The 18,623-nt window shown below is 43.8% G+C and overlaps 1 protein-coding gene across 2 annotated transcripts; it reads right to left on the minus strand.

Annotated features, from left to right (window-relative positions):
* Positions 1 to 488: 488 nt before the first annotated feature.
* Positions 489 to 18,475, minus strand: LOC112860987 (betaine--homocysteine S-methyltransferase 1). Of its 2 annotated transcripts, XM_086698131.1 has the most exons (9): positions 18,224 to 18,352; positions 17,631 to 17,886; positions 16,704 to 16,836; positions 9,861 to 9,979; positions 8,497 to 8,688; positions 7,990 to 8,137; positions 4,482 to 4,664; positions 2,864 to 3,092; positions 489 to 1,149 (listed from the first exon to the last, which is right to left on the minus strand). In XM_086698131.1, the coding sequence occupies exons 2-9, from the start codon at positions 17,631 to 17,633 to the stop codon at positions 963 to 965; spliced, it is 1,194 nt and encodes a 397-aa protein (XP_086554257.1). In that variant the 5' UTR covers positions 17,634 to 17,886; positions 18,224 to 18,352; the 3' UTR covers positions 489 to 962. The 2 variants fall into 2 exon arrangements, with proteins under 2 accessions (XP_086554257.1, XP_025780011.2); XM_025924226.2 differs by lacking the exon at positions 17,631 to 17,886 and having other exon boundaries at positions 18,224 to 18,475.
* Between the last annotated feature and the right edge of the window lie 148 nt (positions 18,476 to 18,623).

An 18,623-nucleotide genomic window follows, 5' to 3' on the forward strand; every position in this document is an offset into this window, starting at 1 on the left:
ACTTGAGCTGAAGTCAGATGCTCAACTGACTGAACCACCCAGGTGCCCCTATTATACTTTTTTTAAAGCAACCGATGTAATACAAGCTCACTGTTCCTCAGCCTTACTGACTAAAGGCATTTAGGTGGATCCATTTTTGAGCACGATGGAGAAAATCTAGATACTGATGCCTCCTTTCCCCTCCCCATTGGTCTATACATTTTTTTAGCAGTAGAAATGGGTCAGGAAAGAGAGAGAACAACTCTGGAACTCTGAGAGCAGGATTCTGGTCTTTTGATACTTATTGATCAGGTCCCACATGAGTGATTTGCTAAGAACAAACTTAAAGAACTAGCAAAGTCCCCATATCTCAAGTGTTCCATAACAGTTGTTTTTCAAACCGTGGGTCAAAACCCACTAATGGGTCATAAAATCAATTTGTAGTGTTGCAACTAGCATGTTTTATCAGTGAGATAGGATGGAAAGGAATAGAATAGAAAATGCCAAAATGAATCTCACATTTTATTTCATTGGTTGTATAGTATGTGCTTTACTGGGTTATTCGAAAACTTTTGTTTCTTACTAAGGGTCATGTTCAAAAGGACTTGGAAGTCACTTCGCTATAGCACTTTATCTGTCATGACAGCTCCTGTCTCATTCTCCTTACTAGAATGCAAACTTCTTGAAGTAGGAATGAATATCTGAATAACTTTTCCTTGGCCACAGTGATTTCCCTAATACCCTATACATGGTATAAGGGAAACTGTTTAAGATGTACTTCTTATTTATTTTGCTTGCAAGTAAATTTCTAAATGATACTTTTAAAATCGTCAAGTGCTATTTATAGTTCTGTGTTGTTCAGCTCCTACCAGTTTTATGTGTAGCCTAGCATTAACATAAGCATTGCTTTTAAACCGTCTTTTCCTGATTTGGGGGAACTGTGGCCCAAACATAAAAGTCACTAAAGATGGTTTCCACTGAGGTTACTGTGCAGATTTGAATTTCTGTTTTTCAAAGAGCTCTCTGAGCTGCTGCTCACTGGTGGCTTCTTTCTGCTGCATCAGCTCAGCTGTTCCTTTGGTCACCCCCCAGGCATCAGGCTTTGACATTGAAGGGTTGTATGGCCTGCCCGAGGCTATCCGAAGATTCTCCCAGTATTCCTTCCTGGCCCTGGGTGAACAAACACACATTAGACTCCTTCCTGAGCATCTGTATCTATGTCACTGAGCTAGAATATACCTCCACAGAGCAGTCTTTGGACTCTTGAGAGTATGTCCATTAAAACACATTTATTAATCTGAACTACAATTTTTTTAAGGCTCTGTAGGCTAAAATTACTTTGAAATTATTTTTTTAAATATATGCATACAAATGGGGTGCCTGGGTGGCTCAGTTGGTTAAGCGTCCTACTCTTGATTTCTGCTCAGGTCATGATCTCACAACTGTGAGATCAAGCCCCGTGTGGGGCTCCACCCTCTGGCATGGAGCCTGCTTGGGATCCTCTCTTTCCTCTCTCTCTCTCTCTCTCTCTCTCTCTCCCTCCCTCCCCCTCTCTCTCTCCCCCCACCCCCCGACCCCTGCCCTCCTTCACTACCTCCCTACCCTGTTTGTCTTCTCTCTCAAAATAAATCAATAGACATTTAAAAAATAAAAAAGAAATTCTTCATTCACCCTCCTCTGCCTTTTGCCCTCCTGGGCCATTAGCTCAGACCCCATAGCACCTGTGCATATCTTCATACTTGAACTTGGTAAGCCAACTTGAACTTGCTAAGCCAACTTGAACTCGCCTGTTTGTCTCTCTACCTACTAGTCTGTTAACTCCTTGGGGACAGGCTTGTGCCTTGTTCTTGCTACTTCAGTGTCCACACCCGTGTCTTGACATAGTTGTATACAGTCAATATCAGCTGAATGGAGTGGAACTGCCCCTCTGCTTGGTACTCGTCCCCCACCCTCTTCTTTATCTCGTGGCTACTTAGCCCTTCAAAATACAGCGCCCCAAAATCCCTTCCTCTAAAATATCTTTCTATTTGGCAGAAATGGCCATTCCTTTCTCTTGTCACTTTCTAAATCTGTGCCTCTACCAAAGCAGTTACCGCAGTATAATACATTGGCTTTCTTACCCATTTTCCCCAGTAGACTGAGATTCTCTAGCCAGCTTTTCATGTGTATTTTCCCAGTGCCTTGCCCATTGCCCAACGTAAAATATTTGTTTAGTGTTCATCTCCCCCACTGGGGTGTAAGCTCTGAGGGCAAAGACCTATTTTATTCTCCACTGTATTCCCAGCTCCAAGATTGTGGTTGGCACAGAACAAGCACTTAATTAATATTTTTTACATTTAATTTATACTTAAATCTTTTTACTAAAACACTTTTTACATTTATTTATTTTGAGAGAGAGAGAGAGAGCATGAGTGAGCAGGGGAAGGGCAGAGAGAGAGGCAGAGGAGGATCCCAAGCAGACTCCATGCTTTTAGCATGGAGCCCTACGTGGGGCTTAATGCGAGGCTCAGCACAGGGCTTGAACTCACAAACCATGAGATGAGCTAAAACCAAGAGTCAGATGTCCAATGGACTGAGTCACCCAGGTGTCCTAACTTATACTTAAATCCTAACAACCAATCGGTTAAATGTTGTTCAGTGTCTACCACATGGTTCTAGCCCAGAACATGAAATCACACTTCATTGCAATTTACATTATTTATATTCTAAAGCCAGAGATCACTACATAGGCTATTTTATAAACATGTCTATGAAAGAATTGAAGGAGGATAACATTATCTATCATCATGCAGCAAATTATCTATACTCTTTGTTGTGACCTCACTTGGACATACTCATAATCCAAATGAGTTTGGTTTGGCAAATACAGTTTAAAGGTTCTTACCTGGCTCTAATCCATGGTTTGGTGTGCATATCCAAACCACTTCCCCAGCTGCCATGCTTTTCTGAAGCTGGTGGCAAAAATCCCCTCTCTGGGGCCAGCTCTTCTGCAATCGCCCGGATATGGTAGGGCTCAAATCCACAGCACCCGCCAATGTATCTGACCCCCAGCTTGTAGGCCTCTCTGGCATATTTCTGAATGTCCCATCTTGTTGCAACTCTGGGCTCCAGTCCTGTAGTAATGGAGTGAATTCTTTTTTTAAAAAAATATTCAAAATAAACAGCTATAATAAGTATGTAATTTTCAAGAACTGAATTAAGTAAGTTGTTAACATTCGCTTCTTTATTTTTTAAAATTATTAGCTAATTGGCGTTTACATGCCCATTTTTAAATGCTGTGATAGCCAACCTTCAAGATGGTTCCCAATGATTCCTGCCCTCTTATGTTTTTACCCTGTGTAGTCCCCTCTCATATCAGGTTGGTCTGAGAGACCAATAGAATAGGTCAGAAGGCATGGTTGGTGACTTCTGAGGTTAGGTTATACAAGGCATTACGGTTTCTGCTTCAATCTCTCTTGTTCTCTTTGAACAACTGCATGTTGTGAGAACACTCAAGCATCACAGTGGAAAGGCCAATAATTTAAGGAACTGAGGCCTCTAGTTCTGTTTAATAGAACAGCAAGACACTAAAACCTATTCCCAACAGCCAACAAAGGGAGCTTGGAAGTAGATTCCCTAGCTCTCATCAGGTCTTCAGAGGACTACAAACCTGACCAGTATCTGGACTGCAGCCTCATAAGGGATGCTGAGCAAAAACTATCCAGTAGGCTGCTCCCAAATTCATGACCCACAGAAACTCTGAGATATAATAACTATTTGTTGTTTAAAGGCACTAAATTTTGCGATAATTTGTTCTATGCCAATAACACAGACGCTTTGCCATTCTTTATCCATGGTTCTTCTAGATGGATTATGTTATAATACCTTACTTCTCTGAGGGTCCCTATAAAATATAGTATCTAAGGACCTTAGAATGGAGTAGAAGCTGGCCAAACTCTGGCCCTGGTGATCTCTCTGGCTGGATTTTCAGGTGGACACACCCGACTTCCCACACATGCTTGACCCCTTTTCCTAGACTGCCAAGTATTCCCTCCCTGCATCTGCTCAGCCTCTTCATTCAAAGTTGTTATACAGTAACCTAGTGATGGTATCTTCTCCTTGCCCTCAAGAACAGGGGAAAAGTAACTTGGACATAAACCGGTCTATCCTTTTAATTCTTCTGATGAGAAAATTAAGGTTTAGAACTAAGCGGTTTTGCTAAGGTTACATAACTCGGCGACAGAGCTGGAACCAGAACCAAAGTCTTTGCTGATCACACCCGGAAGGGCATCCTTTTTACCAGCCTACAGCTAAAAGGTTCAGAGATCTTTTTTGCTTGTCGGTTCCATCTTTTCCTTCTACTGTGGTCAAATATCAAAGGGCTTTTGGCTGCAGGGAGAGACACTGAGGGCAAGAGATGAGATATGCTGCCATTTCTTTGCTGTGACAAAGCTCTATGGCTGTAGATTTGGAATTTGTCAAACATCAAGACATTGAGATAATTTATAAAATGTCTGTCTTACCAAAGGGGAATTCTGGTAGATCAATAAATCCCTGCTTGTTGCAGTCAGGAGTGTGGTAGGCCAAGGGCTGACTCATCAGGTGGGCTTTCAGTCGGGCAGCCTCCAAGCCTTCTTTCATGAGCTTCACTGTTTGTAAACTAATTGTGGGGTCAAAATGGCAGTTCACACCAACGATGGAAGCTCCTGCAAGTGGGAAGAACAACTAAGCTTTAGGGATTCATCAGATAACCGGTGGCCCCAACTCTCCTCTCTTAATCAAGGAGCTTTTATTTGAAACAGTGAATTACAAATACAGCCTTTGATTCTTGCTTCCTTGCGAACCTAGCTTACCTCTGCGTGGGAATGATTACTAACAGGCAGCAAGGGCTTTCTGGGAAAAGTGTTGTGAAGAATCTGTTACAACCGAAGTGTCATTTATGTACACTTGGCTGTCCATCTTTTTTCCAAAAAATCATTACTAAAGGTTGTTGTTTTTTTTAACTACAAATTTTAGAAGTCAACTTTTCAATCTTGACACAATAATTTTTTAACACCCCCAGCTCGTGGTTACCATACCACTCACTTGAGGATCAGTGTTCCCTTTCATCAGGCCAATTAAAAAATATCACTAATCCAGATTCTGGGAGCAGCTAAGCTGATGCCACAAGCCACGGCATCCAGTGTTCAGGGGCAAGCATCTCAGCGGTTTTCACTGGGCTGGGTCTGCAGTTTGCTCCTTCATTCTTGTTCCAATCCTCCCTCCTGTTATTTCTCCGAATCAGTTTTTTGTCCAAGAGCACCAGTGACCTTGATCTTACCAAATCCAGTTGTTGTCCCTCTGTTCTCATCTGATGCAGTGTCCGGGCAGCATCATCCTGGTGGGCCGTCCCCTCCTTCATCAACACTCCCCTTCTCTTGGCTTCTCATGCTCTCTCAGTGGTGCTCCTACCTCACTGGTTGCTTTCTTTGGGCGTTAGGTGCCGACCCCCTCAAGGTCGAACCTTTCAATCTTGCAATGTCCTAGGATCCCAGTGGGCCATCTTTTCTTCTCCTACATTTCCTTTCCAGTCCCAGGGCTTTCAGTATGATCTATATCCAGAACTCTCCAAATTTCGCTCTCTAACCGTGACCTCTCCTTTGGGTCCCAGACTTAAATATTCAACAGCTTACTTAATATCTTCACTTGGATCTTGACTACCTTTACTTTCTTTTCTTTCTTTCTTTTTCTTTCTTTCTTTCTTTCTTTCTTTCTTTCTTTCTTTCTTTCTTTCTGCTGCTTCTTTTCCTTCTCCTTCTCCTCTTTCTCCTCCTCTTCCTCCTCCTCCTCCTCCTCCTCCCTCCTCCTCCCCCTCCTCTTCTTCTTCTTCTTCTTCTTCTTCTTCATCTTCTTTTTTTGGATGTTCTGCCAGAGTTTCTCTTTCCTTGTTTGACTTCATTACACTAATGAATTAATCCTATGTTGGTTACCTCTTGGATATCTATTAGGTATAAGGGTCCTTTTAAGGGATTATAGAGAAATATAAATATAGGACATGGTCCCTGACACCAAGGGTTTCATAAGGTTTGACACAAAGGGCTTCCTTAGGTTTGCTCCCTGAAAACAAAGCTCTATGATCACTTGTGAGGAAGTAGCTGTTTACTATATCCCCTTCTTGGAGACTGCTGCTATACACAAACATATCAAAGGCTCTGAGAAATTCTGTGTATTTTCCCAATTTTAGTATATGCACCGCCTAAGCGAGCACTAAGGCTCTGAGAAATTCTGTAGTGAAGGGACCTGTGTGACTTGGTTTAACACAGCACTTTCTAAATATATTTCACTACAGAACCCTAATAATGTTCTCACAGATTAGAAGATGCTGACTGAGGATATTCCAAATGAGTGGTGTAAGTAGAAAGTGTTCTAGTTGCTGAGAGGAGGGAGTGTTTACTTGGGGTATGTGTGGTGATGTATGGGGATGTGGAGGTAGAATTTGAGCTAACATTGGAAGATGGACTGGAGTTATTAGGCTGATATTAATTAAGGACCTATTTTGTGCCAGGTGCTGTCCTAGGCACAGGGCACTCAGTGCTGAGCCAGACAGACACAGTCTCTGCCTTCTTTGACCTTACAGTCTAGTGAGTCAGACATTAAAGCGATACACAAACGAGATAAGTGGCACAGTGATGTCAAGCTCCGTGGCCACCTACCTGGAATGGAATGGTGGGGGAAGAATTAGACGCAGGCCACGAATCTCTGCCAATTAACAATAGGGGTCATGAAAGCCTCTTCTGATCTTTTTGAAACAAGTTAACATGCTTCTCCTCCCCCCCATTGTTACATTTCCCCCCCAAAATTTAGGATTATATAGCCTCATTCCTAAATCTAAATAATTGTTATTGTTAATGACAAGTATGAAGTGACTTTTATGAAATATCAGGAGTTGGATAAAAATCAGAAATGAAACATGGCCAAACATAGTGTCTCTGTTCCTCAGAGTGAGTTGGACTCTTCCCCTGACCCTGAGCTATGCCTTGCATTTAAAATGAGGCAGCTTTGAGGGGCTCATGGGTGGCTCAGTGGGTTGGGTGTCTGACTTCGGCCTGGGTCATGGTCTGGCGGTTCGTGGCTTCAAGCCCCACATCGGGCCCTGTGCTGACAGCTCAGAGCCTAGAGCCTGCTTTGGATTCTCTCTGCCCCTCCCCAGGTCGCCTGCCTTCTCTCTCTCTCTTTCAAAGATAAACATTAAAAAAAATAATAAAGTGAGGCAGCTTTGAAAACATTTTGTGAGTTTTCCCTAATTGAAATGAAACCCAATGTTAGGAATGGAAATTATTGAAAAAGATAAGTTAGTCAGTATTTCATACCAAATTATTTTAAGTTCATTATACCGATTACAAAAAGCGAAGCATATCAGTAATTTATGAAAATGGAAAAACTCTGGCAAAGAAAACAACTGAACTTTTAAGTCTGATATGCTTTGCTTTTTGTATATGTTTAAAGGCCTCAATTTAGGTTTAAAATAAAACATGTTTTTCTAATGCTTTTGATTTACTGAAATTCTTCTCATTTCTAGGTATTAAACCTACAGTGTAGGTCTAGTGGCCCCTTTGAAAAGGCTGGTGTGTGTACTTTTTACTTTACTTTTTTCTCTTTTGGACTCAATATTATTATCAATACTCCTAGAAGAGCAAATTTTTAGTTTTCCTTTAAGCAAAAGTAGTATATAGGACTAACAGGTGGACCTACATTTGTATGTAATTTTATTATTTATTTTATTTTTTGAGAGCAAGAAAGAATGTGCGTGCGAAAGCCAGTTTGGGGGAGGGGCAGGGAGAGAGGGAGGCGGGGGATCCGAAGCAGGCTTTGCGGGCTCAAAGCCCAGAGGCTCATGCGGGCTCCAACCCAGGAACCGCACAGTGAGATCATGACCTGAGCGGAAGTAGAACTCATAGGAAGTAGAACTCATAACCAACTGAGCCACCCAGGTGTCCCTTACGTAATTTTAAAAGACTCACTAATTGCAAACTGGTCAAAACGCGTCATCACCTGCTTTAACAAGGCGCACTGCACACTCGCCGGGGCTGACGCCATGCAAATCTCCCTCTGGGCCGATGCACATGGTAGCTGCCACAGGTTTCCCGGATGCTTTCAAGGCTTCGACTGCCCACACAGCCTCTTCCACATGTTCAAAATACTGAAATAAGATCAGGTTGACGTACTTTTAATCTTGTTTCTCCCCAGTTAGAAAACGTATTCTACTGCTTAATAATTATCACTAGTTGAATCGTCTTCACATTTTGAGTGTGACCCATTAGCATTTTTTAAATGCCACAGACGGTTGATGACTGTGAATTGCAGTCAAAAGGTTTGAAGAACACTTTATTAGATTAAGTGAATCAAATTCACTAGAAAGCTTAAATTGGAAAAAAGATTTTAATACTGAATATTGCTAGCCATGATTGGCACCTAATCTCACCTGCTCCCCATGAAAGCAAAAGGTAGAGAAAATGTACTAAGTGTCTATGTCTCATCTTTGGTGATATGTTCGTTTACCTCTGCAATCAAGAAATCCACGTTCTTCTTCAAAAAGACCTCTAACTGTTGCTGAAATACTTTCTTAACTTCAGCTTCACTCTTGCAACTAAGGTACGAAGGCGTCTGGCTCACACCTCCTGCCACCAAAGCGTCTCCCTCATCAGCCACTTGCCGGGCAATGTCACAAGCAGCTTCATTGACTTTCTGCCCCTAAAATGGATGATTATATGATATATCAACATTTTCATGTGAAGTTCAAACCAAATTATTATTCAAATATCCACATCTCAGTTGTATGTTACAATAGAGATTTTATTCTAGAAAATAACAGGGACAGAATAGTTCATATTACCAAGTTGAGCAATTTGCAGTAACAACACCAATAGTAGTAATGAAAACAATAAATCCAATGATAGCATATAGGATATTACATACCAATGATCTGGGAGAGTGTAAAAATCTTAAATAAAAGGAGCTGGTATCTTCTAATGCCTAAGCTGCACTTAGAGAAATACCTAGCAAATAGTGGTGATGACGATGTTGATGATGCCATCATTAAAATGATGACAGAATTCATGACTTTTTGTCATTATGTATTTTCTTAATTAACAGATAATCACAAGGTATTTTCTAATTACGTAGGCATTAAAAATTAACACTTGTCTTCACTAAACCCCGATGCTGTAAGTCACACAGACTCATGGAATGTTGGAACTTCTTTTTCATTTTAGGGATCAAGAAGTTGTCGCTTTGATGGCATAGTTGAATGGTTTGCCCAACACAACAAGGTTGATTATAGCTGAGCCAGGAAGATTCCAGGGTCACTGCCCCCTTGTGCCTTTGACCCTTCCCCTACACTGTGCCACATTAAAAACCTTTAAGGGTGTAAGAATTGGTTAGGTTACCCTCTCAGCAACTTAGGAGACTGAGAGAATCGCTCATCATTAACCACCCCCTTCTTTGACCTGCTTCATTAAATGCTTTTCTGTTGGGGCGCCTGGGTGGCGCAGTCGGTTAAGCGTCCGACTTCAGCCAGGTCACGATCTCGCGGTCCGTGAGTTCGAGCCCCGCGTCGGGCTCTGGGCTGATGGCTCAGAGCCTGGAGCCTGTTTCCGATTCTGTGTCTCCTGCTCTCTCTGTCCCTCCCCCGTTCATGCTCTGTCTCTCTCTGTCCCAAAAATAAATAAACGTTGAAAAAAAAAATGCTTTTCTGTCAATTTTGAGGACTCCAGCTAAAACCTAGAAGAGTTGTTCACACATATCTCATTTCTGTATTATCTAAAAACCCTGAAGCGGCGCAACATTTTTCTCTACAAGAACTTCTGTGATGACACATGTGTCTACTAGGCCCTTCTAAGAATGCCATGTATGGTTTTACTCACGGATATTTTCTCTGCAACATAGTTTCCCCTGTTCTCCAGCTTGTCTTCACTTGCATAAAAGGTGAAGGTTTGCATGACATTGGATCCAGCTCTGAGGAACTCTCGATGAAGCTGGCGAACTGGGAGATTAAATGAGGAGAGGTATTAATTACTATCAGTTTATCACCCGTGATCTCAAAAGGCTATCACATAAACAGATGTGAAAACATCTGCTCACATTCCTGGTTGCTGGGCATTGGTGCATGCTGGGGGCTAATGAGAGGTAGCTCTGGGGTCTCTCGTTAAGAAGAAGAGATTATTTCTACCATGCACGTGGGGTGAAGGGAAGAGGGAGATCCCACAAGGGAGGAATCATCATTTGAACATTTTTGCTGGGCGGAGAAGGTGGGGAAAGGCATTCCCTACAGAGGTAAGGGCTTGAACAAAAAGGAGGCAGGACTAGGCTTGGCATTTGGGGGTGCAGCACGTAGTCTGAGAAGCTGGAGTTGAGGATGTATAAGAGAAGTAGTAGGAGAGACAGGTGGAGAGGTGGGCTGGCTGACAGAGTACCAAGGGCCTAGAACATCATCCTAAGGAGTCTGGGCTGCAGACCACAGGTTCGGGGAAACACCAGCAGTTTGTAAGCAATTGAGTGATGTTATTAGTTCACTGTTTTTGAAAGATAATTTTGGTAGTAGGGTGGACTAAGAATTGGAGCAAGGTTCCCAAGCATAGGTCTGTGGATGAATAGTTTTTACAGGCTAAAGAAAATATGGGGTTCCCCCCCACATTTGATCAAATAAACTCATTTTAAGGAACTACCTTTGCTTTAAATAGTAGTCCTAAATTCTGGTTCCCCATTAGACACTCTGCAAGCTTTTTAAAAACAATGGATGCTAGGGCCAAATTCGCAAATATTCTAATTTAATCAGTGTGGGGGCAGGGCATAGATTTTGTGTGTGTGTTTCTCCAACTGATTCTTATCTGCAGTTTTGTTGAAAACCACCAAAATGCTCTACTTTATTTTGGGAAATAAAGACTAGGACTGGGAAAATGCTCTATTTTATTTATTTATTTATTTATTTATTTATTTATTTATTTATTTATTAAGCTGATATTTTATTTTTGAGATAGAGAGTGCACAGGGGGGTGAGGGCAGACAGAGGGGAGAGGGTGGAGGGTCTGAAGCGGGCTCCAGTGACAGCAATAAGCCAGACATGGTACCCGAACTCAAGAACCATGAACCACGAGATCATGACCTGAGCCAAAGTTGGACACTCAACTGACACCTACCCAGGCAACCCTATTTGTTTATCTTAGAGTGTGAGCCAGGGAGAGGGGCAGAGAGAATCTTAAGCAGGCTCCACACTCAGCATGGAGCCCCAATGTGGGGCTCAATCCCATGGCCCAGGGATCGTGACCTGAGCCAAAATCAAGAGTTGGATGCTCAATTGACTGAGCCATCCAGGTGCCCCAAAATGCTGTTTTTATAAAATGATAGTGAGACTTCACAGGTGTTCGTTTTTGTCAGGAGAATCAACTGGGCAAAGTAAGAAGTCAGCAATCCTGTGTCAGCCCCTGAAATCTATTTTGACATTTCAGAGGCCTTTAAAAGTAAGAAGGTTAAAAGTCAAGCGGGGCGCCTGGGTGGCGCAGTCGGTTAAGCGTCCGACTTCAGCCAGGTCACGATCTCGCGGTCCGGGAGTTCGAGCCCCGCGTCGGGCTCTGGGCTGATGGCTCAGAGCCTGGAGCCTGTTTCCGATTCTGTGTCTCCCTCTCTCTCTGCCCCTCCCCCGTTCATGCTCTGTCTCTCTCTGTCCCAAAAATAAATAAACGTTGAAAAAAAAAAAAATTAAAAAAAAAAAAAAAGTCAAAAGGTCTGGGAGGGACTACATTAGAGGCTAGGAAATTATTAGGACACTGGAGCCCTTAGCCCTTTATGGAAGAGGAGTCTGGTGTCTTTGCATCCTAGCTACCTAGTAGAGGGCAGAGAACATAGGAAGCTCAGTTTTGTTTTTCAGTGAGCAAGAAAGTGAAGCAAAAAAGCTTTTGAATTTCAGAAAATGGGTTTCTAAGCCTGGAAACTCTAGTCCTGAGTGGGAACTTAGAAGCTTGCCTAAATGAGGAAACTTCAAACTTGTTTTGTTTTTCTTTTTTGTTTTTTGAAGTTTATTTATTCTGAGAGCGAGAGAATCCCAAGCAGGCTCCGTGCTGTCAGTGTGGAGCCAGACGGGCAGGGCTCCATGTGCAGATTGAACCCACCAACTGTGAGATCATGACCTGAACTGAAACCAAGAGTTGGAGACTTAAGCGACTTAGCCACCCAGGCGCCACTAAAAATTGTTTTAATTAGCAAAAGGCACCAATTAACAACACTTCATACACAGTCCCCGTTTATTAATCAAACACAGAGCTGCTGTGGTTGGAGCAGGGTGAAGGGCCTATAGATGGGGTTTCCCATACACTAGGATGAGATGGCTTATAATTGGGAAATCTACCCAGGGGGTCCTTGGGTGGATTTTTAGAAACTCTGTTTAAAAACCCTATCTAGGGGCGCCTGGGTGGCTCAGTCGGTTGAGCGTCCAACTTCGGCTCAGGTCATGATCTCACAGCTCGTGAGTTCAAGCCCCGCGTCAGGCTCTGTGCTGACAGCTCGTAGCCTGGAGCCTGCTTCGGATTCTGTGTCTCCCTCTCTCTCTCTGCCTCTAACCCACTCGCATTCTGTCTCTGTCTCTGTCAAAAATAAATAAACATTACAAAAAAAAATTTTTTTTTTAATAATTAAAAAAAAAAACCCTGGAATAGCGGGCAAATTGTGTATATGTATATTTTACATGCGTTTTATACCCTTTTGTTAGATTTTGCCAGAAGGCAGTGACCCAACTCCTTGCTCTTAATCAATTTGATATTCTTCTATGCTTCTTAAAGCTGCAGAGCTTCTCAAAAGCGTAACCCCACTTAGACTCACATGGGGGCAATTAATACGGATTCAGATTCCCTACACCACTCCAGATCCAGCAAACCTTAATTCTTTGCTGAATTCTTTGCTAATTCCACTGGGTACAAGAACCACAATTTTTGGCATAGACTTTAGTAGGAGAATTAGTCCACTTAAAATAAGACAAAAAAACTCAAGAAACAGAGGGCCAAGTGATAAACATGTTGTTTCTGCACTAATAAAAGTAAAATCAATATCAGAACAGTTTCTCTCGAACTCCTCTAATGCATAACTTAAAAAAAAAAATGTGACTTATAAAATTGAAGCTTGTGGTTTAAAAAAAGTTTTTTAATGTTTATTTATTTTTGAGAGAGACAGAATGTGAGCAGGGAAGGGGAAGAGAGAGAGGGAGACACAGAATCCGAAGCAGGCTCCAGGCTCTGAGCTGTCAGCACAGAGCCGGACATGCAGCTCAAACTCACAAACCGTAAGATCATGACCTGAGCCAAAGTCGACATTTAACCAACTGAGCCATCTAGGCGCCCCTCAAAGCTTGTGGTTTAAATAAAAGCCTTATTTTATTTACATGGCAGAGTTGGCACAAAGGTAGCTTATCATTAATATCAGCTTGGCTCAAGAAATATTTCATTGAGTTTAACCCAGCAAGCTGACCTTAAGAAACAAACCATAGAGGGGCGCCTGGGTGGTTCACTCGTTTAAGCGTCTGACTTCTTCAGCTCAGGTCATGATCTCATGGTTTGTGGGTTTGAGCCCTGCTGACAGCTCAGAGTGTGGAGCCTGCTTCAGATTCTGTGTCTCCCTCTCTCTCTGCCCTGCCCCTGCTCGCACTCTCTCTCTCTCTCTTAAAAATAAATAAACATTAAAAAAAAAAAAAAAGAAACAGACCATAGATATATTTTAAAACCTCATTCTTGTATCTTAATTATTCCATTGTGTTCCTTAAAACCCTTTAATGGCAATGCTTCCCAAAGCATGGTTCACCTTGCTATCACCTGGGGACAATTATAAATATGCAGGTTCCTGGACCCACTCACAGACCTAATAGATCCAAATGTCTAAGTGGAGGCTGGGAACCTATAATTTTTAACCGACTGCTGGTACAATAAAAATTTGAGGACTACTGCTGTTTTAGCTTCCCGAGCCTACTGAATTCCTCCCTCCCTTCCTTCTTCCTTCCTTTCTTTCTTCCTTCCTTCAGGGGTAGAACAGAGCATTATTTCTACATTTATTTGGAAATATGAAAGTTGTGTATATTTGCTGGGTTTAACAGTGTGACTATAGCTCTCTTCCTTTGAATACTATTTCAGGATAGTGTGATTTGAACACAAAATTTCTATACTTCTCTAGCAGAAATAGAGAAGTTATTATCTAGATATTATATAAGATATTATCAAGAGAAGAAACAATGAATTTAATAATAGTTAATACTTGTAGTGTTTGACATGCATCAGGCACTATTTTAAAGACTTTATATACAACTTATTTAATTCTTATAACCTTTGAAGTAGATGTCAATATTATCTCAGTTTTATAGAAGAGGAATCTGAGTCCCAGAAAAGCTAAGTGATTTCCCCAAGGTCACACAGCCTAGTGGCTGTCAAAATTTGATTCAATTAGCCTGAATCCAAAATCGGTACGCTTAATTGTAAAGCTGTACTGTCTCTCAGTTTATATGCTTTGTTAGTTTCTATCCCTTATCACTGAGTTCACTGAAATATGCTCTTTAATAAACATTGAAGACAACTGTTCAATCTGTATAATATTCACAAGAAATTTTCCTCCAGTTTCCTCTGAAAGAGTCCACTTCTTTCACAGTGTTGACTACTGATAGCTGTCCTCTGAGACCTTCTCTAGGAAGTGCCCTAAGCCAAAGGGTGCTTCTTTGTCCAGGGGCTAAGCTCTCTCCTAGAAGAGGAGAGGGTTGATAATTCGCATGCAAAGCTTGGTCTATTGGTAAGGAGAGAACAAAGATCCAGCTCCCTGGTCTCAATTTGGGAGTACTCTGAAGCACCTGTCCAACTCCAGAGCTTCCTGAGGAATTGGCCAAAGCCTCTGTTACAACTGCATTATAGTGTAATTCCTCCCTCTGCCCATTCCTGCTTCCCTCACTCCCTTAGAAGTGTTATTTCATAAATGCACTCCTCATTAAAACTCCTGAGCACAAATCTCCACTTCTGGCCAGCTGGTAACGAGTACCTAGCTCATTATGGGTGGCAGAGTTCCCAGCATGCTCTAGGGGTACAATTGTTTAAAAACTTTCACCTGTGGTGAACTAGAATGAGCTGCCCTTAGAAGGGAATGTACTAGCAGGTGCACTATCTCAAATGTTTGAGAGGTTCAGAGGAAGTAGTAATTATAAAGACTTTAGAATCGGATGGCTATTGTTGGGTACCACCAACATACTGGAGAAAGGCAATGAAAGGTTAAGGGTGATTCATCACCAGTTTAAGACAACGTCTGAAAGTCTGAGGATCTCCTGGGTGGTATATAAAGAAACACCTCTTGTAGCTATAGCAAGCAGAAAAGCTGAGGATCTGGCCCAGGACTAAATTATACAGGGAGCAGAGAGTCAGAGAGGTTGAATCATCAACCACAGAAGGCTTCTACTGCCAAAGTCAGGGTCTGATCAGGAAGACATAGGACCCTGAGATTGGGGTGAAGACATATGGGTGGATTCACTCATAACCTTAAAAACCCAAATTCCTCCCTGAACTCTCTGGGACTGCCGAAGTGGCCCATTTCTCTCTTTTAAAGATTAATGTTTGGGGCACCTGAGTGGCTCAGTTGGTTAAGTGTTTGACTCTTGATTTTGGCTCAGGTCATGATTTCACGGTTCTGAGGATGGAGCCTCGCATTGGGCTCTGTGCTGACAGTGTGGAGCCTGCTTGGGATTCCTTTTCTCTCTCTCCCTCTCCCTCTCTCTCTCTCTCTCTCTCTCTCTCTCTCTCTCTGTCTCTCTGACCCTCCTTTGCTCTCTCTCTCAAAATAAATAAATACACATTAAAAAAAATAAATGAATGCTTCCTCCGTGCTTTAGGTTGATGCAGAAGCCTTGTAAGACAGCATTATCTCCCTCATGTTCCATCTCACCTCCCCTCTTTGCATCTCCCTGTAAGAGATCTGTGGTCAAAAGAGTAAAGTGAGAATAAGGTACATGGGTATGGGTGCAGGGCAGGTAGATAGTTGAACTTAAATAGGATGGGGCTAGTATATAATGCATTTAACTAGTTGGCAAGCGTACAATGGAGGAGGGCTTATCTCCCAGACAGTGAGTGATGCTGTGCCATGGAACTTAAAGTGGGTAAGGAGGGGGGATGAACACATGGGGACAGAATAGATAATAAATGCTAACATGGAAGGGATGAAGGACTGAGAATCTTGGTGAGGCTGAGGAGTGGGAGAATTAGAGTCGGCAGGAAAGACAGAAAGAAGGTGGTGGTTAGAAAATGGGGCCCTCGTAAATGAGATTTCCAAAGTAGACAGCTAGGGGTGATGGCAAGGTCTAGGAGTGCATTGCTGAGGTGGAGGGTGGAGGAAACATTCAACTGGAGATGAGATCAAGGCACTAACAGGAAGAGTTCTGGACAGATCATCTGCATGGACACTGAAGTCACCCCAAGTGGTGAGGGAGGGAAGGGCAGAGAGGAAAGCAGTGAGCCAGGTTCTACACTCACCTAGTGCGAGGGGGGCAGGAACCAAGAGGCAAACACAGGTGACAGCCACAGGAAGGGCCGTTGCGATCATCCAACCTGTGACTCTGTACTTACATGCCTAGCACAGTGCCCAGCAGGCAATAATGAATGTTGGACAATGTGCCACGAATGTCTGTGTTTGATGGCATGCTCCTACACTGGTCGATGTCGCATTCTTTTATGAGAACTTAGAAGAGAGCTATATGCACCAACCTGCCTCTGGGTGTTCCACTGTGGCTTCTGGGGTCCAGGGGCCTGCCTTCACATAGCCCCTCTTCTCCAGTGCAAAGACAAACCCTCCATCTCCAATCACAACTTCTCCAGCATTTAAACGTTCTAGGATGCCCTAAAATTACAGATGGGGGTTGGGGGGCGAAGGAAGGGAGTTACTTGAGTTTGAGACAATTTTCTATTTTTAGTACTTTTGCTATGGTATTCTTGAGAAGTATGATTTCTTTAGAATTCACAGAAAGTACATGTATTTATAAATTCATGACTCTAAGGCAAACAACCAGAATGCTCATATAATGAAAATATGAAAATATGTGTATACATGTGCTAGGGGTGAGGGTCTTTCAGAACACAATAAGAGTTTTGAAGAATGTGGTGGGAGGATGTTATCTTTGAAGAAATATCTACAGAAGGATTAAGTGAAAATATTTTATTGTAAAGCCTCAAATGAATACTTAAGCACACATTCTTAATATGGTGAAAGCTAGTTTTATTCTAACAGCCCCTACAGTTGGCCTGGCCCCATCTGTCTCTCAGTCCCTGGGGCCCTCTGTCAGCCAGGCGGGGGCAGGGTACTTTGACACCCAAGGGTCAAGTATATTGCTTCCTCCCTCCAGCCCCAACCATAGTCCCACAGTCCGTCTGTTCCTCCATCCATCTATCCATCCACCCCTCCCCCACCACTCCCCAAACTAGCCCAAGGCAGACAGTCTGTACTGGAACGCTCATCCCAACTAGGAAAGAGATAGGCTTGTTAATCAGGCGGTGGAGTTGCTGGGTTTTGGTTTTTCAATCTTTTTAACGGCCCTTACTCAATATCTTACAGTCCCTGTGCCCATTTTTTTCCCCGAGGCTTGAATGGTTCATTTTATTGTGATCGCAGAAATCAAACTGCGGGTGCAAACTTACCATGGCCCACCCAACGCGTGAGCCTTGGGGCTGCGGCGGGACCCGGAAGGCTGCGTGCCCCAAAACGCGGCAGGTAGGCGGCCCCGGGGCCCCGCTGCACCCGTCGAGGCGCGGGCACGAAACGGTCTGGCAGCCGCGGCCGCGCGCCTCCCTCGCCTGCCCACGCAGGGCGCAGAGGGGCGCGCCCAGCGGCGCGGGCAGTGACGCGGGGTGGCCAGGGGAGCCGGAAGTCACCAGAAGCTCCCTAGTCCCGCCGCTGTCGGGAAGAAAAGTCGTGCCTGTGGGTCTAGGAGCCACACCTCTGAGGTAGTGCTCTGGTGCGGGACTCAGAAAACGTTGGGAGTCTTGGAGCTCTGGGGGTGTCCCCCCGGGTCACGTAGATCTAGGGCGCGCTCTGGATATGGGCAGGGATGTTGGGGGGAGCTCAGAGGCACCTTGGGGTCCCGCCCGAGAGATTCTGAGAGCACCTTTTGGTCACAGCCGGGCTCTGGGGACCCCTCTGCACTTCCTGACGCTGGGGCGCGGGGCCGGTGGGTCGAGCCTCAGAGCCACCGCTGGGATGGAGAGCGCCCTCGGGTCCCCTGTAGACTCACCTTCTTGGCCTTTTTGCCCCCAACGGGTGCCATTTTCGAGGTGTCCGGTGGATAGTAGGCACGGATGCGGACAGACGAAGGGAGCTTTACCCCGCGCGAAACCGGGAGCTGCCCCACCGCCGCAGCCAGGCTCTCTTTATATCCTGTTCTGGGCGCGGGGTGGGTTTCCCCAGCCTTGGCGCGTCCAACGCGGGCCTTGCGCATGGGAACACGCCCCCCCCAGCTTTTTTATTGAGTCCCGCGGCTCGCTGGGAACTTGCCCTGTGGAGGAGAGGATCGAGATTGTTCTCTCAAATAGGTGAGCAAACAGACAAGTAAAATAAAATAACGAGGTTGCCACTCGCTCAGGTTTCTAACCTACCAATGCACGGTACCCCCCCCCCCACCACACCCCCCTCGC

Source organism: Puma concolor, chromosome A1 (genome assembly GCF_028749965.1).
Source record: "Puma concolor isolate L17-30 chromosome A1, mPumCon1.1.hap2, whole genome shotgun sequence".
Classification (NCBI taxonomy): Eukaryota; Metazoa; Chordata; class Mammalia; order Carnivora; family Felidae; genus Puma; species Puma concolor.